This window comes from Pongo pygmaeus, chromosome 18 (assembly GCF_028885625.2).
Source record: "Pongo pygmaeus isolate AG05252 chromosome 18, NHGRI_mPonPyg2-v2.0_pri, whole genome shotgun sequence".
Lineage (NCBI taxonomy): Eukaryota > Metazoa > Chordata > Mammalia > Primates > Hominidae > Pongo > Pongo pygmaeus.
Window position 1 is genome coordinate 43,397,166 of NC_072391.2, and position 27,148 is coordinate 43,424,313.

At 41.7% G+C, this 27,148-nt stretch overlaps 1 protein-coding gene across 1 annotated transcript in view; it reads right to left on the minus strand.

Annotated features, from left to right (window-relative positions):
- The window catches only part of LOC129015245 (putative cyclin-Y-like protein 3), a 53,454-nt gene that overhangs the window by 16,665 nt on the left and 9,641 nt on the right, over positions 1-27,148 (minus strand). The window contains 6 exon segments of the mRNA XM_054452870.2: positions 5,218-5,380; positions 9,914-10,028; positions 10,031-10,079; positions 14,120-14,239; positions 14,832-14,883; positions 21,044-21,144. Of these exon segments, the coding sequence (XP_054308845.2) occupies positions 5,218-5,380; positions 9,914-10,028; positions 10,031-10,079; positions 14,120-14,239; positions 14,832-14,883; positions 21,044-21,144 (600 nt within the window).

A 27,148-nucleotide genomic window follows, 5' to 3' on the forward strand; every position in this document is an offset into this window, starting at 1 on the left:
CAGGCGCCCCAGGGGCTCGGATCTGGACTGGAAACTGCGCCCAGCAGAGAAGGAGCAGGGGGAGCGCGGACCCCACCCTCCGCTCCGCACCGTCCGCCAAGTAAACCCAATTCCAATTCCGAAATAAAAGGATGCAGAGGTGCGCAACTAGCTCCGTTCCTTCCTGCTGCCAGCCCTTAAGGGATGGCCCCACTGTCCCCAAGGCTCGAGGAGCTTGCCCGCCCAGGAGCCCTGCGACTCCCCCGAACTGAGTTTGCCAAGCGCCACGTGTGGCAGGCGGGAGCCCAGGCCTCCTGGCCGCGTCCACCGGGCGATGCAGAGGGCGAAGCCGGTTTCGCTTCCTTCCTCCGGGACCCAGAAAGGTCTGACGCCGGGAAAATACCCCCGGGTAGGGGCGACCCTAGGAGCCCCACGATCTATCTCCCAGACGCCCTACGGAAGGACCCTGCAAGACCCAACCTGCTGAGGCCCCTTCCTTCCACCCTTTACCCCTCGGGGGAGCCATCATTCCCCTGCGAGCCCCCTACGTTATTCCCGCGCACCCCGCATTGACCTCTGGCCTTGGAGCACCCTCGAGTTTCCCCGCCCGGAACGTGGGGACTCCACAATTATTCCCCTCCAAACACTCCTCCCAAACCTGTCTCCTGGCATCAGCGACGCTGACACACCGTGGCAACTGCCCAGGCTGCCCCCTTCCCCCGGTCCCAACCACCTCGGAGTCTCCACAATGAGTTCCCCAGGTCGAGGGCTGTACTGAGACCCCGCACAGTGACCCCGACACAGAGGACGACCCTCCAGCACTCCCTCAGACATCCCGCCTTCCCTACAGGGGAGACCAGGCCCCACCCTTCGGACATCTTCCCCCCTCCCCAGATGGAGACCTCATAAGCAGAGAACTCCCCTGGAGAGGATCCTGAGAAACCATCCTCAAAACCACCCCCACAATCAGAAAGACCCAAGGGAGAATCGTGGCCACCAAACGTATCTCCACACACGCACTCCTCCCGGCACTCAGGGCCACCTCACCCCATGGAGACCTCAAAACGCTCTCTGCATGTTGCAGGGAAAAGAAGGGGAGAGTCCAGCAGAACTTCCCGCAGGAGAATCCATTTTCCTTTTATTCATTATGCAGTGGAGCCTAAGTGCAGGGCACGAAGGATTTTTACACAAAATTTTAAGTTATGTAATAGATTTTCATGGAAATTTAAACATTTAACAATGATACAGATAATAGATAATAAACCCATCCTGAGTACATTATCACTAGGTTTCAGCAATTCTTATTTTGCCGTTTATTTTCAACTATCGATCCAAATATCCTAGTAGTATTTTAAATCAAATATAAGATACAATATCATTAATTTTGGAAAAATTTAAGTAACTATATCTAACAAGTGAAGATAAAAAAGAAAGTATCATTATCACAACTAATACAATTTTTAATATATAAAATAGATAAATTTGTGTATTCACCGAAGAGTAGACTTTACAACCACGGAAGGTTTTGCATGAAATGTTTTAACATGTTTAGTCTAATATTTTATCTTCAGACAAAATATCAATGCATGAAAACATTCAATTACATATAAAGGGCCATAGATTATGGTTGGAGGAGGAAATCGCAAATTGACAGTGGGATATTCCAAACCACTGCACTGTGAAAGTAAACGCAAGAAAGAAAATAGGGATTCCTATTGTTCCCGATAAAAGGAAAGGAAAGGTAACTCCCAGAGAGCCACTCCCTCACTTTGCCATATTCAAATGTCTAGAACAAGGCACAGGTCTGGCGGTACCCAAGGAAAGATGACGATTCAGGGTGTAACAAAAGACAGCAGAGATCACGGGGCATCTTAGGATTCTGCCCCCCACATCCACCCTTGCACAAAAACTTGATCTAACGTCTCACATTGGTGAGGATCTGGTGTTCTTTCAAGAAAAAAGAGTCTCCGGAAGTGTTTCCCTTGTAGACTCTGAGGCAGTTGATCCTCAGCACCTTCTGTTTTGGAAGCCAGAAAATTATTTCTTGATTGACAAGGGGGACAGTCCTGTGCACCATAGGAGTCCCATTGTTGACTGCATGTCAGTAGGTGCCACCAGTTATTACAACCAGAACTGTGTGGGCAAACTTCCTCAGGATGCAGAGGCCGCTCCCGTGAGAACTGCAGCTCCTCTCCATATGCAAACAGACAGATGCAGGCAGCACCAGCAATCTCTTGAACCACTGCAGTGCACTGGAAAATGTGAGGCGCAGTGTGTCTCTGTGTTAGAATTATAGACAGGCTTTTGTTTTGCTGACAAGTGCTGAGACCATACAATGCACCAGGGCAAGATTAGCTGGGAAAATGATCTTCTGATAAGGTTTTGAACCCAGATGCTCCTCCTTTGTTGTTTTCCCGGAACTGGGTATATTCAGTTTTCACTTCTGTAGCTCGCCTAACAATCCCAAGGCCAGGTCTTTTACTGCTTCCCTAGGTGGTGTGACCATTATCAGCCTGGGGGAAGATGAGCTGATTTCATCTCTTCCTTTATAACCATGATGTGGGGGCCTCATTTCACATGCACAGATTCCCTCCAAAGACTAGATGAGCAGGCCTGAGCCACCCTGGTGCTTGGAGTAATGACAGCCTTGCCCCAATGCCACTCTCTCTTCCCACCATTGTTGAGTTTTGGGCCATCATGCATTCAGTGCCTCAGTGGACAGAGAACCAAACCCAGAACCAAACCCAGGTGCTGTCACAAATCTGGAGCCAATTCTAAAGTTTTTTTAGCTCCAGCTCAGTTCAGACCACTGTCACCTGCTAGGGACTGTGGGTGACTGTGGACACCACTGGCACCTGCTTGAGACTGTGGGTGACTGGACTCTGAGCTGGGATGTGCTGTGTCCATGTGACACTCCTTCTCTCCCAGAGTTGTTCAAGAAGGTGGTGCCCTAGGAATGCCATCTGGACCCAGTGAAAGAGGAAGGGCAGGAAGCACCTGGCATCCACTGTTCATACCACCATCACCCAGATCCACAATGTGGCTAACTTGAAGATGCTTCCTGTAGATGAAAATCCTAAACAAACAAAAATAAATAACAAATGACAAATAAAACAAAGAAGAAAAAAAGAAAATCCTAATGTTTCTTTCAGCAGAAGTGATATTTTCTAGTCTTTACAGTTGAGAAGTTCAGGGTCTTATAAGGCTAATTTTTCTCTTTAAGATAAGATGGCATTAGAGCACCGAATACCAATGAAGTTCATGCTGATAGCCCTTTTCATAGCAGCGGCATCTTGATGCAAGTCTTTGTATTCACACAGCTGTGACATAGCCTAGGAAAGTAAGTCAAAGAGAAAACAGGTACAATTTTAAAAAGGGCTCCAATTTTTTTTTTTTTTGAGAGAGAGTCTTGCTCTGTTGCCCAGGCTTAAGTGCAGTGGCATGATCTCGGCTCACTGCAAGCTCCGCCTCCCGGGTTCACGCCATTCTCCTGCCTCAGCCTCCTGAGTAGCTGTGACTATAGGCGCCCGCCACCATGCCCGGCTAATTTTTTGTATTTTTAGTAGAGATGAGGTTTCACCATGTTAGCCAGGATGGTCTCAATCTCCTGACCTCCGAATCCTCCCTCCTCGGCCTCCCAAAGTTCTGGGATTACAGGCGTGAGCCACCGCACCCGGCCAGCCTCCAGCATTTTTTAAAAGGCATCACTGATGAGAAGCCACACATACAGATTCCTGTAGATGGTCCCTTTGCAACTGCTTTGGCTGAGGTTTACACTGCCAGGTTCTGAGGATGCTACTTCCTGCCCATTCACTAATGTGATCTCCTTTAAGGGCTATGAATAGATTGCTAGGGCTATGAATAGATTGCCAGAGCCAAGAGGAACCTACTTTATTAAGTTATTTTAAAATTGGGCTCATCGCTTGATGATATAGTCACATAAAAAATAAAATAGGACTGCCAAAGATTTCAAGAGTATTGTGACAAGCTCCTAACAACAATATCATCTGTTACCTGTGCACTTGTTCCTTCAACGTAATAAACATGCACTTGTGCCAAAAAAATCGATTTACTCAGTGATTCAAATTCTACCAAATCCTTGTTAGTTACTATATACTCAAAGCAAATTTTAATGAGACAGGTTTGTGCCAGGCTGTTTCGGAACATCCAAGAACTCTAATGACTAAAGCACCATAAGGTGCTACTTTACATGCACATTGTGGTAGAAAAATGTATTATTCTAAACTACCACCAAGATACCAGAGAAAGTGCCAATTTTATATGTGTCTATTTCAGTTGTAATTTTCCTGTGTACTCACCAAGGGTCATAAGCCATAAATCTTACGTTACCCCATGAAAGTTACCATTTTCATTAAAAACCCATGTCCTTCCTACAGCCAGTACTTGAAACACTGGCACCTTATACAGTCTAAGTACAAGTCTCTCAGCCACTACTGCTTTGTCTAATAAACTCATGGGACTGCACCGTGATATATACAGTAGACAATGACATAAATTTGCAAACTGTGTAAGTAAAAGACAGTCAAGAGTAGTAAGTGCATTGTGTATATAGGTATAATTAGGAATACAATTGCATTTATTCAAGCATTGTTGTGTGAACGGATAGAGGTTAAAAACAAAACCCATTAAAATCAGATTAAATTTAATTAAAAATATTCTGAATTATGGTCATAGCAGAAAGAATATCAATAATTGTTTAAGAATATGGATCATTGGCCTGGAGCAGTGGCTCATGCCTGTAATCCCAGCACTTTGGGAGGCCAAGGTGGGCCAATCACCTGAGGTCAGGAGTTCGAGACCAGCCTGACCAACATGGTGAAACCCGGTCTCTACTAAAAATACAAAATTAGCCGGGCATGGTGGCATACGCCTGTAATCCCAGCTACTCAGGAGGCTGAGGCAGAAGAATTGCTTAAACCCGGGAGGCAGAGGTTGTGGTGGGCTGAGATTGCACCATTGCACTCCAGCCTGGGCAAAAAGAGCGAAACTCCGTCTCAAAAACAAAAAAAAAATAATTAACTAATTAATTAATTAATTAAGAATATGGATCCTTCTATAGACCATAAAAGATAAGAAATATGATGCCAAAGAAATAAGCTCTTTGGTCTGTTAATTTTAAGGCTTTCATTTTCCTAATCACTACTTAATATGATTTTGTAACAGATGTTGGCTTTTGAGGCCGATGGAAAACTCCACTAAGTGACTTCACATCCTTACCTCCAGTTTCTGGGCTTTATCTTTGTGAAGAAAACTAAATAGAAAATACAGGTCATGGTCATTTGCCAAGGCACGCAGGTCGAAGTAATATTTTGCATAAACACTGGCAGATACATGAATATTAAACTCAAGTAGCTCCAAGAAACACTTCTCCATCTTGCTCCTGGGGGAGGAGAAACACAATAAAACCAACATAGGACAATTCTAGTCAAGTGGGTTATCTTTTAAAATATCATTCTGAGCTACTAGGATGCTCTAAATTCTATTTAGAAACAAATAAAGGCTGCCTGATCGGGTCCCTACACTAATGTCCAAACAAGACACAGCTGCTTGGGGCTCTTCTGCATCCCAGCACCCCAAGTTTGGGATGAGGGAAAGGTGGGAGCCTCCTCTGCACTCCTGCTGCTGACTCGGGGCTCATTCTTCAGAGTTCCCTTAGGGTAGCTGCACAACTCAAACTCCATGCTCACTCATGAGCCCCGCAATAGCAATCACATGACAGGAACGATGGGTGCCATTTATTAGCTCTTTAGGACCTCCAGGCAATTTTACCAGGATGATAACAGGAAGGGGCTTACTGAAGTAGAGAAGCACCAACAAGAGGACTGGGTGCATCACCACGGCAACAAACGGACCCATGGAGAGCCACCCTATTATCTCAGAGGAGGAAAAACTCTAAGGCTACAAGAAGGATTCATCCCAAATAAATACATAAGCAAGCTACATTCCACGGCAAAAAGAATCCCCTTCCCTCTGCTCCAGCCCACAAGGCTATGTCAAGGGGGCATAACGCAAGTTTCTGCTCACCTTAGTATTATGAAGAGTTGAAACTGCCACTATGACAGGGCAAGGATATTCTTTAAAGTTTGAAAGGCAGAAAAATCAAGGAGAGACATTTTGGCTAGACTAAACCCATTTTATGATGTGATTTGTAGTAGGGCCCTGGTCTTACACACGCAGTGTTGCTCCTGAGTTAGGAATGCAACCCTGAAGTGCTCAGCATCTGTCACCCCTGGCCAGAATGGGATGTGGGGGAGTTGAATGGAGTGGGAGACTAAAGGGCTGGGAGCCGTCCTCTGCCACACGGTCATCCAGCCGCCCTCACCAAGGCTAAATTAATAGGTACACAGTTGGAGTAAATCTGGCTGCTTTCAGAGTAACCCCTGTAATGAGTTAATTGCTTAAAAATGATCACTATCTGAACAATATATTTGGTTTCTTGGTTTGAAAGTTTTAATATTTTACCCACTGGCTAAGTCAACAAATGCTTGATGTTCTTCTGTAAGGGGGGCAGTTAGACCATGAGCCAAGATGAGGTGATCTCATTTGCTGAACTTAAAACCCAGCTGAACCTACTTCCAAAATTAATTTTCTGTTCAAATGTCCATAAGTCCATAGAAATTTCAATATATATATTTGAATTATATATATATAATTCAAATTATAAATATATAATTCAAATAATATATGAATAGATAGCTAATCAGGACAAGACTTATGACAGGAATTAAAGGCACTTCACGATCCCTTTTTATTTTCTCCACTAGTACATTGTAACCATGTAGAAATACAGTACTTCACAGAATTAACATATTAATAGAAATTTAATCCTGAAGAAAAGCATTCTGTGTATAGAATATGCATCTTCTGGGCTTTGTGGTTTCTTTTAAATGGCTAGATGATTGAATAGCATACCCTTTACAGACACAGCAAATTTTCCAAATAGCAGCTACTTAGTTTAACTTACTCTTTAGAAAGGAAATATATTCTAGGGAGACACACAGATATTGGAAAGTTTTTTTTTATTTTATTATTATTATACTTTAAGTTTTAGGGTACATGTGCACAATGTGCAGGTTTGTTACATATGTATACATGTGCCATGTTAGGATATTGGAAAGTTTTAAGAAAAATCTGATCGACATCAATTTTTTAACTATTACATTTACACTCAAAATGGGACCATTGCAAACAGTCAACAGCAGGGGGCTGAAAAAAATGTCTATAAACACTTTGATGTAATGCTTTTCAAATTCCTAAGATCATAAACAGAAGCAGCCTTTTCGGAGCATAGCTCCTGGTGTTTCACCACTCACACACCAACAGCACTCTTTGGAACTGGTCGTCTTGGAGCTGGGCTCTGCCCCACTGCTCCTGGAGCTCACTTCTGTGGAAACCTGCACATATCCCTGCATGCTCTCTGATCTGGTGACTAGAACTCAGAGCCCCAGCCAGCTGAGCTGCAGGTTTTGAGAACAATTCAGCTGCCTTGATGGTAGAACTAAGTGTTTATGATTACAAATTTGAAGCCGCCTTTGCAAAAACTGTAACTAAGAAAATCATGACAGTGAAAGAGAGCTGATCTAACTGACTTCATCTTGCTTCTAACCTCCAAGCTGTCCTTGTTCATTCCTATGCAGAGGCCAAACTAACTTTAGGATGAACTTAGTTTATAGTTTAATTTTGAAACAAAGACAGTAGCAGCCCTTTCCCAAAACAAACCCACTTCCTGCCTGGGGACTAGTCTGCCTTTCCAGGACTAACATATTAGCCACAAGATTAGGAATTATGGTTTAGAAGTCATGTGGCTGAAGGCTGCAAGAGTCTGAACCTTCCCATATTTTTCCTGGGAATAATATCACTATTATAAAACCTAAGATCAGTGCTTGAGATATTTTGCAGGCCCTGTACTGGGATAAGGTGGCACCACTCCAGTCAATAAACTTGGCTCATCTGGTTTTGTGGCCCCCACCCAGGAGCCAACTCAGTGCAGGAGGACAGCTTCAACTCTCTATGATTCCATCTCTGATCTGATCAATCAGCACTCACCACGTTCTGACTCCCTACCCACCAAATTATTCTTTAAAAAACCATCCCAGAGTTTTCAGAGAGACTAATTTGAGTAATAGTAAAACTCTGGTCTCCCGTACAGCTGCCTCTGCATGAACTAAACTCTTTCTCTATTGCAATTCCCCTGTCTTAATAAATCAGCACTGGCTAGGCAGCAGGCAAGAAGTTGGGCAGTCACAAATCTTGCTTTCTTTGAGGAACCAGTTTACAAATGGATGACTATGATCACGGCCAGTTTAGTGTTTGCAATGTCCAAAGTATTTCTGCTAGTTTCAAATTCATTTGCTGTCGCACTCTTTGCTAAAATTGCTACCAGAAATATCACCATGATCACTTGGTTTACACTATTAGCAAAGTGGTGGCAAAAATAGATTTTTGTTTTTCTTTTTGAGACAGGGTCTGGCTCCATCACCCAGGGCTGGAGTGCAGTGATGTGATCACAGTTCACTACAGCCTCAACTTCCCAGGCTCAGGCAATTCTCCCACCTCAGACTCCCAGGTAGCTAGGACTACTACAGCTGCCTGCCGCCATGCCAAGCCAATTTTTAAAAAAAAAAATTTGTACGGACAGGGTTCACTGTGTTACCCAGCAGGTCTTCAACTCCTGAGCTCAAGCAATCCACTCACCTCAGCCTCCTGAAGTGCTGGGATAACAGGCATGAGCCACTGAGCTCAGCCGCAAAGGGGTCATTTTTAAATGTAGATATATATACACTGAGGTATACCTACAATAGACTCTATATCTTCAATTGCAGACATACACTGAGGTGATTCAGAATGACAGTATTATCTGGAGTCATGGACAAAGGTCACAAAACCAACTCATCCCATGCCTGGAATGATCTTGGCCTGCTGCTGCTGCTCAATGTGAACAAGGGCTGCTCCCTTGTCTTGCACAGATGCAGCCTGCACAGCTGTCCTCACTGTTGAGCGGGCACCCAGGAAGGCTCTGCTGGAAATGCCTCCCTGCTCACCCTGCCTGCCAGCTCCAGGGCCCTTCCCTTCACAGCAGTCATGAGGCTGGATTGGAAGGGAGCCCTGGTGAAGTTGTGTTTCAGTGTCATGTTGGTACATCTGGGAGGAACCCCATGACTCCGCAAGGCTGCTCACACTGTCATGGGCATCTCCAGACCCCAGCATGCTGCCGCGGATGTACCCATGGAGCTTTGTGAGTGTGGTGGGCATGGAGAGATGCCCCAGAAATGCTTCTCACACCGCGGGAGGCGAATGTTGGAGCTTCTAACTCATCACGCTAATTTCCAAACACATGCAACACTCCCAATGGGGAGGGGCCAGGGCACAGGAATCTGTGGCTATTTAACTTCATATCTCAAGGTTCCTATAAAAACAGATCTTCGGATAAAATGGGGAGGAAAGGACCAGCAAAGTCAACTACACAATGGGTGACTTAGGTTGAAGCTATAACTTCTCCATAGTCCAGAGTCCTTAAGACCTTAACAGTGGCCAATTATTTCAAAGGCCAAATGTTTGCCCCTTAAAAAGGGGCTGAAACTGGCAGATAGCTTCTAAACAGCTATAAAGATATTTATTGTACTGTGTCATTCTGATAGTACACTTGTAAGAGGTTTGCCAAAAAACAATCAGAAAAATACTTTTCAGTTTATCCAGGAGGTTATTACAATAATAACACATCAAGACCTACCCATGAATGCCAAAAAATATAAACTGTTATACTAAAGCTGGATAGAGAGAAGTCTGTGGTCTTATGCCTATTTCCTTTATCTGCACAATGAAACCTATAAAGATATTTTTTACAGTGTTAACTTGTAGAGCAAATGAGGTATGGAAATTGGTCACACAGTTCGCCAAAAGTTTACAAACTCACATGTTCTCAACTGCAGTGTCCTTGGGATTCTGGCTGTCATCCACACTCCACAGACCACGATTTCTCCAAACCTTGGAGGCAAGAAGCATGGCTCCGAGGACAATCTTTTTCCAATAGTAGGACAAAGATCGATGTTAGCACTAGTTAGAAGTCGTTCGATGTACACCTGCAAAACAGAGCACTGCCCTTTGATTTCAGTTCAGTTTAAGTGTGGTGATACGAACATTTAAAAATGAAAGATTTCTTCTGGTTTTGACCAGAAAGTAAGTGCCTTTTATTCTTATGTTCTGCAGAGACTTTGCTCAGACAAAGCAAGAGGCCAAATCACAATCGTAGTCAGATACCTCTGCAGCCTACTCTGCCTATAGACATTTCCAGCCCAATTTCAGTCACAGGGATGACTGGACATCCCTGTGGGCATGAAGAGAGGCACCATTAGCACCTTTACCCTCATGAAAGGCAGCACAAACTCAGACCCAGTGCAGATTAAGGTTGTTCAGGAAACACTCCAGTGCCGTCTGTGTGCAGCGTTACACCTGGCTGGCAGGTAAATAGGAATTTTACAGGTGTGCCATGCTTGAATATGTAACACTCAAGTGATACTGAGAACACTGCTGTCTTCTCCTTTTCACAATAACTAACTCGCTCTTGGGACACCAGCTGAAGAACTGCAGCAGATCAAGCTCACTTCCCAATGCCTGCCGTGCAGACAGCATGACAAGCACAGGTCTCTGTGGCTGAGAAATAATCTCCGTATTCAGTGCTTGATAAGGAATGCATGAGTATAAAAGGAGGGTCCTGCTCACAGCCCCTATGTTCTACATCTCCACAATCTCTTCATGAAAACTCATTTCTTGTTCTACAGTATCTGCATTCAGTCAATTCGGTTGGATTTTAGGCAGAGACAGCTGTCAGCCTCTGTATTCCTGGGGTTCCTCTCAACCTGACAAGCGGTTTGTGAGACAATCTCAGAAAGTATTTTCTATCTATCCAATCTCTATCCTATAAAGAACTGGGTGAGGGACCAGCTGAGTGAAGGTTACAGTGGTGAGCAGTGAGGCATTGCTATCCCAGAGGGTGCTCTGCAGAAGAGTATGTCTCTACACTACTTGACATCTTTGTATCAAGACCAAAGGAAAACAGTTCATTTTAAGAGAGTTCATTTATTGTCTGAAGGTTATCAGATTGGCGGCTCAGATCTGGCAATGTTCTCCAAACTCAACTGTGTTTTCAAAATCAAATAGCTCTTGAACATGATATGTTCTTATGAGAGATTCTGCTCCCTTTCCCCCTAACTCTGCACTATCAAGGATCCTAGGAATGACCCTCCCTCCCAGGGTTCAACTCCACAGCACTCACTAGAGAGCATTTAAACAGCATTGGCAAGCCCTCAACTTCCTGTCACCTTTACTGGTAAGCTGGACCTGCTGACACTCACTGAAACCACTTGCCCTCCTGGGTTAGTGAGAAAGTTCCCTTTTTAACACCAACTCTTCTATCAGCACGGTGGATCCCATCCCACTTTTGCAGAACACTGTTCCCCAAATCACCTCTTCTTGAAGCCTTTCTCCCTCTCTGCCAGAGATTTCCCCCAATACGAACGTGTTTCCTGTTCCCATCCTGCTCCCCACAGCTCCCCAGAGGCATCCTCTCATTTGCTCACAGCATCAGGCCATGTTGCCAGCTCCTCACCTCCCATCTCCTTAACCCACCTCACCCATCCCCATCACTCACCTGAGACTCCTCTTGCCAAGGTCCTCAGAGTCTTGACACCTACAAACCAGAGCCCTTCACCCCAAGGCTCCACTCCCCAAGCTGGCCCTAATCTTGTCCAGGGAATTGCCATTAGCCTAGCCCCTGGGGACTAATACTTACATGTGAGTTACTCTGTTCCAATCTGTGTGCAATCCCTCTATGCCTGCCTTCACTGGTAGGCTGTCTGCTTCAGATTCTGAGCCGCCATGTGTCATGGCTCACCTATATCACCCTAGTTGCTTCTTGGTCCTCTTCTCTGCCCCAACCTTCCTCCCAACTGTGGTCTACTCTCCCCAAAGCAGTCGCCATAACCTCTTCAATTAAGAACACTGCACTCCCCTGCTCAAGATCTACCATGAGTGCCCCCATCAAACTGGTTGAACTCCTTCCCATGGCCTGCAAGCCAAAGGGCTCTGTGAGCTGTCACACTGCCTCTGCGGCCTCATCTCTTCCATTCTTTCCTTCATTCCTCTCACCACGTGGGTCCCCTGTTGTTCCTTGAATACACATGAAATGTGTTCCTGTCTCAGTCTCAGCACTCATCCTACATCCTGTCATGCCAGCACTTCTTATTGTCCTTGCTTTATAGTCAGGTCACTGTTCAAATGTGACCTCTCTACAGAGGCTCTTCCTGATCATCCTATCTGAAATAGTGAGCCCCTCCCACCACTCTGTCTTTATCCTGCTTTATGGTTTTGCTATTTTCCATAACCTAAAAAAATGCTTTCCTCATTACAACATGAGCACATAAGACAAGGACTGTGTTCAACCTGTCCTCTTTTCTACCCCAGCACTTAGAAGAGTGGGACAGGGTCGGCATTCAGGGGGTGTTTATGGAACGGACAACTTCTTGGCAGCATTTAGCACTGTGACCACAGCCTTTCCTATCTTGAACCGTTTGTTCTTCTTTTATTATCCTCTCCTGCTCTTCCTCCTCCCACTCTAGCCACTTTACTGGGGGCTTGTCCCTTACATGCTGGTTGTTCTTACACAGCTATCTTCTGTCCACCTTCCTTTCTTTTCCTTTTTGGAGATGGGGACTTGCTACGCTGCCCAGGCTGGACACAAACTCCTGATCTCAAGTGATTCTCCTGCCTCAGCCTCCCGAGCAGATGGGGACTATAGGTGTGTCCCACCATGCCCGGCTTCTCCACTTTCAGTCTAAACACTTTCTCTGCATTTGAGCAGCTACTCTCTTTTTTTTCAGAGTTTCACTCTTGTTGCCCAGGCTGAAGTGCAGTGGTGTGATCTCAGCTTACTGCAACCTCCACCTCCCGGGTTCAAGTGATTCTCTTGCCTCAGCCTCCTGAATAGCTGGGATTACAGGCGCCAACCACGAAACCCAGCTAATTTTTTGTATTTTTTAGTAGAGACAGGGTTTCACCATGTTGGTCAGGCTGCTCTCAAACTCCTGACCTCAGGTGATCCGCCTGCCTCAGCCTCCCAAAGTGCTGGGATTACAGGTGTGAGCCACTGTGCCCAGACTTGAGCAGGTACTCTTACTCCTCATTCCTTATTTCCAGTTCAGATTCATGCTCCAGTCCCATAGATACAAATATTGACTGTACACGGCCACTCTGCTATCTTACAGGCACACCAAATTTAGCCTGTCTGCAGTGAACTCCCCCTTCTTCCAATCAAGCTTTCCCTCCAGCATCAGCTCTCTCTCTCTCTCCAGCTGGAAGTTCCACTCCTGCTTCCTGCCCGCATGTGCTGAGCATTCCAAACGGCCTGCAGCTCCATGAAGAGGCCTCCACCTGATCCAATGCCCACAGAGGGATTTCTATGCAGGTGCCTAGAAGAAGCCTTCTCTTCTAAGCTCTAGCCAGATGCTAAAGGAAAGGTTACTGTTCTAAGTATCTTTTCTCTCCTGGCTGCATGGTTGACATTCCTCTACAGGTTAGTGTGGGGAGGGGTAAACCAATCCCAGCCATCTGAAGAAGACTTCATATTCAGAATGAGTCTCACCACAGGAATTCTGTGAGAACGATGTAGAGGTAAGGACACAGCTGCGGCTTAGCATATCTAGCAAAGCCTGTGTCCAGGTCTTACTGGTACCATGTTCCTGGGCAATTTCTGGAGCAGATACAAGAGGTCAGCAGGAACAACAAAGCATTCAGAGCAGCAGCTCCCAGTCACAGCATGCATCAGAAGTGCCCGGGGAATATGGCCTGGGACTCAGCTTAGACCTACATTGGAATCTGTTGAGGGAGAAACCAGAAATCTCTCCTGCTGCCTTTAATAGCAATTATTCTGAGATAAGAAAAGCAATGGCATCACTTTAAACCATAATGATGATTCAACTCAAATATGTGTATTTAGCGGCTTGCACAGGTTTCTCTTAAAAGATCTGATGATAATTTCAGGAATCTACTTTTAGTTAGAAACATGGCCATACGCTGTGTAGGAGACCAGTTGTTAAAGATGCTTTATAGATAAAAAAAATCTTACCAAAGCTATGATTGCACATGGAGCTGTTAGTTTTATGACTTGAAAAAGAGTACAGAAATATCTGAAAATACAGTTGCGTTTGGGATCATGCTTGAAGGATTTCCCTGGAAACTTCTCTTGCTGAAAGAAGAAAAAAGGCAATATAAATATCCACTCAAGGAAACTTTTTAAGACTCTTAAGACGGCAGTGTTCACATTTGTGCCCATGTGTCTCTTACAACAATTTTGATGGGATAAAATGTCTTTTTATTTTAAAAATATAAACAGCAGGATCTTAAAATATTTTTGGTTTTCTGTAAACATAGGCCCTAAGGTGGCCCTGTGATTATCATATATCTGAAAAAAGAAGTTTTTAAATTTTTATAGCATTTAAACTAATTTAAATTTAAATTGTTTTCTAATTCTATTCACAGAGATTGTGCATATTTGTTAGGACTATTTACAAATATTTATATTGTTTGCTGCTATAGAAAATTATTTTTTTAAATGACACAGTTTGTTATTTGGATGGTATATTTACTCCCGTTAGTGCACTAATTAAACAAAGCTGCAAGTCAGCTCTTACTCCAGCATGCCCACTTGACAACACTCCTTATATAAGATGATTAGACACAACAGAGGGAAGACTTAAAGGTAGGTGAGTCTGACTTCAGCATGAACTAAATACAACTCTATGAGACAAAAATAGAACCTCAAAGAAAGCGACACTTACTGAAAGTGGATGTATTGGCTCTTCAAAAATAGCCAGAGATCTATTTGCATAGCTATAAAATAAGAATGTGCATTTAAGAAATTAATTCGGGAACTGTTAATATCTTAGTAAAATATCTGCTTGGGAGTAGGGCATGGAGGGTGGAGAAAGATACCTCTTGTTTGCTTTGGTAAAATTTGTTCATCAAAAGAGTTTTTGCAAATTTTTCTCCTGGATCCTGGCCTTCAGAGGGTTTCTTGACCTGTTTTTCTTCAGCACATTATGTCCTGAACTGTGAAGTCTTTTCTACATTTACGAGCCAGACTTGCCTTTAAATATTGACCCCCACCACTAACAGGCAATGGTAATAAACTATATCTATTTTCACTCCTCTAACCTCATGTTGGAACACAAGGACATTTTATAAAGCAGTAGTGGTTGGCAATAAACTTCTTATAACTTTTAATAAATGTGAATGAGATTCAGATTTCCCAAATCTTCCTTTATTATATGTTTATCATATTTGTTTAAGTAGTTTGAGTTACAAACTTAATTGCCTTTTTATTTTAAAAGAGGCCAGTCTTTAATGAACTTTAAAAAAATAACACATTGTGTGCTCATTTAGGAAACCAGTGGTTCTCCAAATGTGGTTTGTGGACCCCTGAGATTCCCTAGGAGGCCCATAATGTCAAAAGTTCTTTTTTCTTTTTGAGACAGGATTTTGTTCTTTCACCCAGAATGGAGCACAGTGGTACAAACATGGCTCACTGCAGGCTTGACTCCCTGGGCTCAAGCGATCCTCCTGCCTCAGCCTCCCCTGTAGCTGGAATGAAATGTGCACACCACCATGCTCAGCTAATTTTTAATTCTTTTTTAGTATAGATGGGGTCTTGCCACCTTACTCAGGATAGTCTCAAACTCCTGGTCCCAAGTAATTCTCCCCCCTTGGCCTCCCAAAGTGCAGGGATTACAGGTGTCAACCACCACCTATGGCCCAAAATGTTCTTATAAGAATACTAATTCAACCTGAGAAGCTGATTGAAAATAAAACATAAGAATAATTTATTACTTTCTAAAAGTATTAAGACATTTCTTGCTTTTTCACTGTTCAACACTTGTAATGACTGTATAAAAGCAAAAGTGGGTAAAACTTCTTCTCAGTAAGAATAACGGCTGTGGTACCAAATTATACTAGTATTCATTACACTCTTCACTGTCCCTTGCAGTTTTTATTAAAGTATCCTGCTTCACTTAAGAATATCCTTGGTGAAACAGTAAAAATTAATGGCGTTATTAAGTCCTGAACTCTCTTTTTAGTATTCTAAGTAGTGTTGCAGGAAGTCAGGGACCCCGAACAGAGGGACCAGCTGGAGCCGAGGCAGAAGAACAGAAATTGTGAAGATTTCATGGACATTTATCAGTTCCCAAAATTAATACTTTTATAATTTCTTATGCCTGTCTTTTCTGCAATCTCTGAACATAAATTGTAAAGACTTTATGGACATTTATCACTTCTCTAATTATACTCATAATTTCTTATGCCTGTCTTTACTTCAATCTCTTAATCCCGTTATCACCATAAGCTGACAATGTATGTCACCTCAGGACCACTATTGTACAAATTGACTGTAAACATGTGTTTGAACAATATGAAATCAGTGCACCTTGAAAAAGAACAGAATAACAATGATTTAAGGGAACAAGGGAAGATAACCATAAGGTCTGACTGCCTGTGGGGTTGGGCAGAATACAGCCATATTTTTCTTCTTGCAGAAATCCTATGAATGGATGTGTGAGTAGGAGAAATATCACTGAATTCTTTTCCCAGCAAGGAATAACCCTGGGGAAGAAATGCATTCCTGGGGGGAGGTCTATAGACGGCCACTCTGGGAGTGTCTGTCTTATGCGGTTGAGATAAGGACTGAAATATGCGCTGGTCTCCTGCAGTGCCCTCAGGCTTACTAGGATTGGGAGATTCCAGCCTGGTAAATTCTAGTCAGACCGGTTCTCTGTTCTTGAACCCTGTTTCCTGTTAAGATGGTTATCAAGACAATGCGTGCACAGTGGGATATAGACCCTCATCAGTAATTCTAATTTTGCCTTCACCTTGTGATCTTTATTGCCTTTTGAAGCGTGTGATCCTTGTGACCTACTCCCTGTTCGTACACCCTCTCCTCTTTTAAAATCCCTAATAAAAACTTGCTGGTTTTGTGGCTCGGGGTGGTCATCACGCTCCTACCAATATGTGATGACACCCCCAGAGGCCCAGCTGTAAAATTCCTCTCTTTGTACTCTTTTTCTTTATTTCTCGGATTGGCTGACACTTAGAGAAAATAGAAAAGAACCTATGTTGAAATATTGGGGGCTGGTTCCCCCGATAAAGTAGGAAGTTCACATAAACCACTTCTGCATACTGAAGTATGTTAAAGAAAAGCACTTGTGATTTAATTGTGAGCTGAACAAGCCAATTTTTCACAGAACACCATTTCTATCTGAAAGTATGACTGACTGTCATTCTCAAAAAGAAGTCAAATGAGTCTGTCATTTCAAGGAAAATAACAAGTATTTGTTGTCTATAATAAAGCTAAAGCTTTAAAGCTAAAAATCAGGACTTGGAAACTCATACCTACTACGTGAGCTTGACAGCATCTCAATATTTGAAGACATTTTTATAATCATGGTGATACTAATGAAGGTGAGTTTTTGACACTATCAATGAACATGAATTAATATTTTCCAAATAGCCAATGCATAATATTATAAAAGCCAGTAAGTGGAGAGATCCATTTATGGTACAAGAAAGATCAGTGAGTATTAGTGGAATTAATTCATTGATATGTACAATCCCATTATAACTATTTTAATAAATCAGCACTTGTGAAGTTTTGGTGTGGTTAAAGAATACCCACAATTACCTGAAAGCTTTAAAAATACACATTTTTCCTACTATATATTTGCATGAGGCTAGTTTATCTTTTTATTTCTTCTTTACAATAAATTGCAAACAAGACATAAACAAATACACTTCGGGACCCTCAATAATTTAAGAGTTAAAAGAGTCTTACAGACCAAAAAACCCACAAATGATTCACTTTAATACCATAAAATAAGCACTCTACAGCTTATGTCTATAGTTATGACCTAACAGCATGTTTCATATTATACAAAGTGATGAGCTGGAGTAACAAGGCAGGTTTTCAAAGAGCTCACCTGTGCTTTATGTCATAATATATTGCCAAAGCCACACTGTGGAGGGAAAAAAATATATTTGTAAGAACTGATTTTATCATTGGTTAGGCCTGAATACATGTTTTTAAAAGGGGGAGGAGGGAATTCTCTCAGTGGCCCTGAAATCCTCTTGTTCAAAACAGTACCATATGAGCACTTCTCTTTTGTTTTAGCTCTCTGGCTTTATAGTGAAAATAGGAGAACCAAAATGCTAGGCAATATGCTGCTAGAAGATGTTTCTGCTGATGGTTATTATATATAAATAATTACATATTTTCCCTGTCATTTGCTCTTCTGCCCACAGAACCTTTCACCCTGTGCAAGTCACTTACATCTATGTGTACATATGCTTACATTTAGGCCATATAGTAGTGTTTTGCTTTTTAAGTGGCTAGGCCCTGCATTTCAGCTGATTTAGTTCACCATTGCCTACTCACCCATTTATCATTATTTCCCTAAAAGCACATAATGATTGTGCTTTATACCAAATAAAGTAATTTAAAATCACTTCTGCATAATTATTAACAGAAAATTTATTTGTAAACATAATGCACACGAAAATTGATGACACTTGTATCTATCCTGAAATAAGCAGCACTAAAAAGCATAACACCGCATCATACAATATTCATGACAGGTATTTCCACATTTGTTTAAACAAAATATTAGTGAACAAATACAACTCTTCAAATGTATGTTACTGTGGTCGTAAGTCATCCTCAAATGTTGTGTGTCAGCAAACAGGGGCTTCTCTTGGATAAGTTCTGTGCTTCCATTTGCCCTCAGCATTTGAAATGAGGCTCAGAATAATTTGAGAAGGCAAATTTGAGTTGTAAAAAGTAGACCTTACAGCATTATTAGCATCTAAGATGGATATTTCTGTAGTGCCTCAAACAGTTTCATCTCCAAATTGATTTCAAAATCACAGAATTTGAAGTTACATGCTGAAAAGGCCACTGAACCTTACATGACACTCCATGAACCACCCATTTTACAAATAACAGAACCAAGGCTTCAAACTGACTTGCCCAAGGTCCCCACATAGTGCTTTTGTGAACTGCAGGAGTTCACAAAACACTATGGTATGGTTTAAATTTAAGCATATGCACACATACATAGAAATGACTTGCACAGACGAAAGGCCCTATGAGTAGAAAGAAGAGCAAATGACAGGGAAAACGTGTAATTTATACGTTAGAACCATCACTCCTCCACACAAAGGAAGCAGTGGCCCCTATGTTTGCTGCACACTGGACCACCCGAGGAGCTTTAAAAACAGCCTCACCACCAGCTGGAGACATTCTGATTTAATTGGCATTGGGTATGATTTGGGCATCAGGGTTGTCCGTAAAGTTCCCCAGGTGATTCCAATGTGCGGCAAAGTTTGGGAATGACTGAGTTAGGGTTAAGGTCAGAATCATCTGGGATGCTTTTATCCATATAATGATGCCTCACATACTTAACCATTTTTCTAAAAGGCTTGTGAGTGCCCAGAGATGGAGGGAATGTGGAGCTGGGAAGATGCATGTGTTTGCAGACATACATTTTGAAGAAACATGTATAAGGGATTCTAATATGGCTCACTCATCCCTTTGAGTACAATGGACTCCTAACCATGGAAAACATTTTTCAAAATCTTTCTAAAAGCCAATTTGCTGTATTAATTTGCTCAGTAAATCTTTATTTCATAAAAGTAAATATACAAAATGATCCCTTCTAAAATTTGAGAGCAAATTAAAACTAATTGTATTTCAAAAATAGACTTCTAGGCCAGGCATGGTAGCTCATGCCTGTAACCATAGCACTTTGGGAGGCTGAGTTGGGTGGATTGCTTGAGACCAGGAGTTTGAAACCAGCCTGGCCAACACAGCAAAACCCCGTCTCTAAAAAAGAAAAAAAATTCTATTTTAAAACAACTTGTAAGAATTAGACTATGCTGGAAGAAAAAGCAGAACCTCTACTTGTTTGAGCAAGGTGAAGCTTAAAAGCTACTTTTGAATTGCATACTGAAACATCAGAATCTTTTGAAATCAGAAGAAACCAGGGACTCTAGCCAAAACAGAGTGCCTTTTTACTTAGGGCTGAATACAAACATTAAGTGATGACTCTATAGAGGCCAAAATTCAGGGCTTTAGACACAGGCGGAGTCCAGTTCCTGCTGAAACACAATTTGATCTCAATAATTGTTATACAGGAGAGAGGAAAGTGACATTATTATGAGTGTAAATTTACCATTTTTAATTAAAGTAGAAGTTCCTGACAAATTAGCTTAAAAAGCTAGTACATTAGAAACAAAATCAAGCTTGTAAGCTAGTCATGTTTATAGACTGGAAAGTTAAGTTAGGGATAAGGACATTAACATGCTAAGGTAGTAGTTCTCAAACTGTTTTCCCAAAAATCAACACTCATAATCTAAGGAGATGTTAATAATGTTCCCTGGACACCTCAATGGAACTGGGTTTTGTTGTGACTTTTTAAATAAATTTGAACCCATCGTTTAAGGGTGTTTTGAAAAGGCATGTCTGATTGTGGCCTATGAAGTGCTCATGCATGATGGGAAAATGTAAATGCAGATATACTATGGCACCACTGGAGGACAAGCCGTTCCTTCTTCCAAGAGTAGTTTCCAAAGTAGTACCCATCGTCTTAGGCCTGTAGCCCATAAACAACAAGTAATTTTTCCCAGAAACATCCAATAAAAAGCACCTCTCCTTCCCATTAGGTTCAACACTGTCATAACATAAGTGCATCAAATAAATAGCTACTCTTTTTCTTGGATTGCTTATTTGCTATCTGGCTTTCCCTTCTACCACACAGCATCTAAGGTTAAAAGAGAAACAGAAAATTCATATTTAGGCCCCGGAAATCCATTTATCATTGACATCAATTTCTTAAACTGCTTGCTGAAAAGGGCAACCAAATGGCTGAAATGACAGAGGATGGCTGGGATGCTTTTAGCATATGGGGGTCTGTCACTCAGCCCTTGGCAGCCTTGTTTTACTCACCTTTCTAATGTGTGTCTAAGATCAGGCTGGCTGACTGTGCTGTTATCTAGCAATATGGTGGAACATAAGCTGTATTTTCTATCAAGATGCCATGAAGGTATCTGAAGGAGAAGGAAGATAGAGAAAAATGTCACAGTAGGCTGAACCTACAAAAGTCTGGGCTTTTTTCCTTAGTCAAAATGTCAAACAATAAAGCATTAACGTATTTCTTATACCCCATGACCTGCCTGAGTGTGGTATTGTGAGCAGCTCCATGGGAAACTCATTGGAGGTGCTTAACTTCCACAGATGATGTTCGAGGAATGGGTTATAAAATGCCGCCCTTGCTATGATACCAATCATCAAACCTGGCAAGCCTCTATTATGAATTCCCTTTATAAATAATGGGAAAAGTTTAAAATAAGATTTCATGTTTTTTTATTATGCAGTAAAAAGCAGCTGAGATTTTCTATTTCTATTATGCATTAACTACAACAAAATGTCATACATTAAATAATATTGGCACAACAGCATTTTTATTGCAGTAAATAAAGACCTAATACTACATTCACTAAATTACTAATCCTAAATATACTCATTCAAGTGACAGTGTGATGGAATCAGCATTTTAGAGTCAGAGACTCTGTGTGCCAGGACTGCTCAGTGACCAAACAATTGAGGGGCCATAGGTTTCTCTGGGCCTGTTTCCTTGGGGGAAGATAGAAGAAGTACTACTTTAAGACTCTCTCACATTTGAAAATCAGATGAGGAAAACAACTTCGGGAATTTAACTCTCACTTCATATTTACATAAGACTGCTATTACATTACTCACATGAGAACTTCCGAGAATACTTTGCATTCATTTCAAAAGTTGATTGATTTTATTCTGTAAGTAATTTGACACACATCATGGCACTGTCCTGCCTCACTCATGCTGCTCTCTGCCCGGAATACCTATTTCTTTCCCCCTTATCCCGGCAAGCTTCACCTCCTCTCCCTTCTGGGATGCCTCTGCCAGCAGCCACACCACAAAACATTTCCAGTTTTGTGTACTCGTCAGTCTAATTCACCGTGTGTTACATGATAGCAATTGCCTGCAAAGCATCCCCTGGTGAGAAAGTAAGCCTCTCCAGGGGAGGGAGGACCCTTCCTCTCCTACCTGCAGCTGCTGAGCACAGAATGTGGGAGAAATTAAGGAGTTCCATAAGTGCTTGACAGGTTATTTAAATCAGTTACAATTTGGAAGATAAATCTTCCTACAGTTACAAATTGGTGAAATTTATCTGCAGTGCTATCAGAGAGGTGACAGTGAACATTTTGAGCCCTCTAGAAAATAAACTATGTATAAAACTCTTTAAAAGTATCTATTCATTTGTCAAGAGTGCAACAGTCAGTATGGAAACTGCCTCATCTATGTTTTAAAAAATGCTCTTCCTGGCCAGGCACAGTGGCTCACTCCGGTAATCCCAGCACTTTGGGAGGCTGAGGTGGGTGGATCATGAGGCCCGGAGTTCAAGACCAGCCTGGCCAAGATAGTGAAACCCCGTCTCTACTAAAAATACAAAAATTAAATTAGCCGGGTGTGGTGGCGGGTGCATGTAAACCCAGCTACTCAGGAAGCTGAGACAGAGAATTGCTTGAACCTGGGAGGCAGAGGTTGCAGTGAGCCGAGATCACGCCACTACATTCCAGCCTGCGTGACAGAGCAAGACTCCATCTTAAAAAAAAAAAAAAAAAAAAAAAAAGCTCTTTCTTAAAAATAATGGCAGTAACCAAATCCTAGTCACCAAATGGTTGAAGAGATCAACGGCATTATTTAAAACCACAAAACACCAATTATTTTAGCTTTTAAAAAAATAACTCAGATAAGCCTCCCTTCTTCCTATTGGGATATGCTTGTCTGCATCATGTTATCACACTCTTCCATCAGGGTCTCCCACAAGTACATGAAAGACAGGGTAGGGAGGAGATCTAGCGGTTGTTTATAAAAGTACACAGTATTTAAAAATTGCCTGTAGCCAATAATCAGAAATATCCATACAGTCTAACACCATTTTGCTTGTTTCAGATGTTTTTACTGTAAATTCACTTACTTCTTAACAAAAATCCCAGATGTTTTTGAACAATATCACTATTTGAAGGGCCAAATTCTCCTTCAAGGTAGAAATGTTTTAACTCTAGCTAAAGACTTATGTCTCTTAAGGTATTCTATTAATGTATATACTTTACATTAACAGTGTATGTCAAAGATCAGATAGTTGTAGATATGTGGCGTTATTTCTAACGGCTCTGTTCTGTTCCATTGATCTATATCTCTGTTTTGGTACCAGTACCATGCTGTTTTGGTTACTGTAGCCTTGTAGTATAGTTTGAAGTCAGGTAGCGTGATGCCTCCAGCTTTGTTCTTTTGGCTTAGGATTGACTTGGTGATGCAGGCTCTTTTTTGGTTCCATATGAACTTTAAAGTAGTTTTTTCCAATTCTGTGAAGAAAGTCATTGGTAACTTGATGGGGATGGCATTGAATCTGTAAATTACCTTGGGAAGGATGGCCATTTTCATGATATTGATTCTTCCTACCCATGAGCATGGAATGTTCTTCCATTTGTTTGTATCCTCTTTTATTTCCTTGAGCAGTGGTTTGTAGTTCTCCTTGAAGAGGTCCTTCACATCCCTTGTAAGTTGGATTCCTAGGTATTTGATTCTCTTTGAAGCAATTGTGAATGGGAGTTCACTCATGATTTGGCTCTCTGTTTGTCTGTTATTGATGTATAAGAATGCTTGTGATTTTTGTGCATTGATTTTGTATCCTGAGACTTTGCTGAAGTTGTTTATCAGCTTAAGGAGATTTTGGGCTGAGACAATGGGGTTTTCTAGATATACTATCATGTCGTCTGCAAACAGGGACAATTTGACTTCCTCTTTTCCTAATTGAATACCCTTGATTTCCTTCTCTTGCCTAATTGCCCTGGCCAGAACTTCCAACACTATGTTGAATAGAAGTGGTGAGAGAGGGCATCCCTGTCTTGTGCCAGTTTTCAAAGGGAATGCTTCCAGTTTTTGCCCATTCAGTATGATATTGGCTGTGGGTTTGTCATAAATAGCTCTTATTATTTTGAGATACGTCCCATCAATACCTAATTTATTGAGAGTTTTTAGCATGAAGGGTTGTTGAATTTTGTCAAAGGCCTTTTCTGCATCTATTGAGATAATCATGTGGTTTTTGTCTTTGGTTCTGTTTATATGCTGGATTACATTTATTGATTTGCGTATATTGAACCAGCCTTGCATCCCAGGGATGAAGCTCACTTGATCATGGTGGATAAGCTTTTTGATGTGCTGCTGGATTCTGTTTGACCGTATTTTATTGAGGATTTTTGCATCAATGTTCATCAAGGATATTGGTCTAAAATTCTCTTTTTTTGTTGTGTCTCTGCCAGGCTTTGGTATCAGGATGATGCTGGCCTCATAAAATGAGTTAGGGAGGATTCCCTCTTTTTCTATTGATTGGAATAGTTTCAGAAGGAATGGTACCAGCTCGGATTCCCTATTTAATAAATGGTGCTGGGAAAACTGGCTAGCCATATGTAGAAAGCTGAAACTGGATCCCTTCCTTACACCTTATACAAAAATCAATTCAAGATGGATTAAAGACTTAAACGTTATACCTAAAACCGTAAAAACCCTAGAAGAAAACCTAGGCAATACCATTCAGGACATAGGCATGGGCAAGGACTTCATGTCTAAAACACCAAAAGCAATGGCAACAAAAGCCAAAATTGACAAATGGGATCTAATTAAACTCAAGAGCTTCTGCACAGCAAAGGAAACTACCATCAGAGTGAACAGGCAGCCTACAAAATGGGAGAAAATTTTTGCAACCTACTCATCTGACAAAGGGCTAATATCCAGAATCTACAATGAACTCCAACAAATTTACAAGAAAAAAACAAACAACCCCATCAAAAAGTGGGCGAAGGACATGAACAGACACTTCTCAAAAGAAGACATTTATGCAGCCAAAAAACACATGAAAAAATGCTCACCATCACTGGCCATCAGAGAAATGCAAATCAAAACCACAATGAGATACCATCTCACACCAGTTAGAATGGCAATCATTAAAAAGTCAGGAAACAACAGGTGCTGGAGAGGATGTTCAGAAATAGGAACACTTTTACACTGTTGGTGGGACTGTAAACTAGTTCAACCCTTGTGGAAGTCAGTGTGGCTATTCCTCAGGGATCTAGAACTAGAAATTCCATTTGACCCAGCCATCCCATTACTGGGTATATACCCAAAGGACTATAAATCATGCTGCTATAAAAACACATGCACACGTATGTTTATTGCGGCATTATTCACAATAGCAAAGACTTGGAACCAACCCAAATGTCCAAAAATCATAGACTGGATTAAGAAAATGTGGCACATATACACCATGGAATACTATGCAGCCATAAAAAATGATGAGTTCACGTCCTTTGTAGGGACATGGATGAAATTGGAAATCATCATTCTCAGTAAACTATCGCAAGAACAAAAAACCAAACACCGCATATTCTCACTCATAGGTGGGAATTGAACAATGAGAACACATGGACACAGGAAGGGGAACATCACACTTCGGGGACTGTTGTGAGGTGGGGGGAGGGGGGAGGGATAGCATTGGGAGATATACCTAATGCTAGATGACGAGTTGGTGGGTGCAGCGCACCAGCATGGCACATGTATACATATGTAACTTACCTGCACATTGCGCACATGTACCATAGAGCCTAAAGTATAATAATAATAATAATAATAATAATAAAAAGAAAAAAAACAGTGTATGTATGTCAATGTACATACTTTTATTGCCTGAAAAAAACAAAAATAGCATGAAAAACAAAAATGGACTCATTCAGATACTTTCATTCAAAGTGAAAGAAAGTATCCCTTAAGGTCACCACTATTAGGGGTAATACAGCATAATACTACGCGATAACAAAAGTCGATTCTGAGAAAAAATCCATATATGAGAATAAAAAGAACAGAAAAAAAAAATGCACCAAAACACAGACTAGTTGGTACAGCTTTAGGTAATACCTGTCCCCATTTTGTTCTATTTAAAATTTCATATAATGAACATATATTGGTGTGTGTGTGTGTGTGTGTGTGTGTGTGTGTGTGTGTGTGTGTGTTTTGAGGAAGTCTTGCTGTGTTTCCCACCCTGGAGTGCAGTGGCCTGAACTCAGCTTACTGCAACCTCCACCTCCCAAGTTCAACCAATTCTCCTGCCTTGGCCTCCTGTGTAGCTGGAAATACAGGCATGTGCCATCATGCCAGGCTAATTTTTGTATTTTTAGTAGAGATGAGGTTTTACCATGTTGGCCAGGCTGGTCTCAAATGCCTGGCCTCAAGTGATCTGCCTGCCTCAGCCTCTCAAAGTGCTGGGATACAGGCGTGAGCCACCATGCCCAGCTCTCAAGATCACTTTTCTCTCCCCATTTCTTTACAAGACATCTTTCAGATATTTTTAAAATAATTAATGACTTTTAGCTAACTTAAAAATTTCTAACACTTTGTGTACTAACAAAAACAGCTCCATCATGTAATGGCCTTCTTTGTCTCTTTTGATCTTTGTTGGTTTAAAGTCTGTTTTATCAGAGACTAGGATTGCAACCCCTGCCTTTTTTTGTTTTCCATTTGCTTGGTAGATCTTCCTCCATCCTTTTATTTTGAGCCTATGTGTGTCTCTGCACGTGAGATGGGTTTCCTGAATACAGCACACTGATGGGTCTTGAGTCTTTATCCAGTTTGCCAGTCTGTGTCTTTTAATTGGAGCATTTAGTCCATTTACATTTAAAGTTAATATTGTTATGTGTGAATTTGATCCTGTCATTATGATGTTAGCTGGATATTTTTCTCGTTAGTTGATGCAGTCTCTTCCTAGTCTCGATGTTCTTTACATTTCGGTATGATTTTGCAGTGGCTGGTACCGGTTGTGCCTTTCCATGTTTAGCGCTTCCTTCAGGAGCTCTTTTAGGGCAGGCCTGGTGGTGACAAAATCTCTCAGCATTTGCTTGTCTGTAAAGTATTTTATTTCTCCTTCACTTATGAAGCTTAGTTTGGCAGGATATGAAA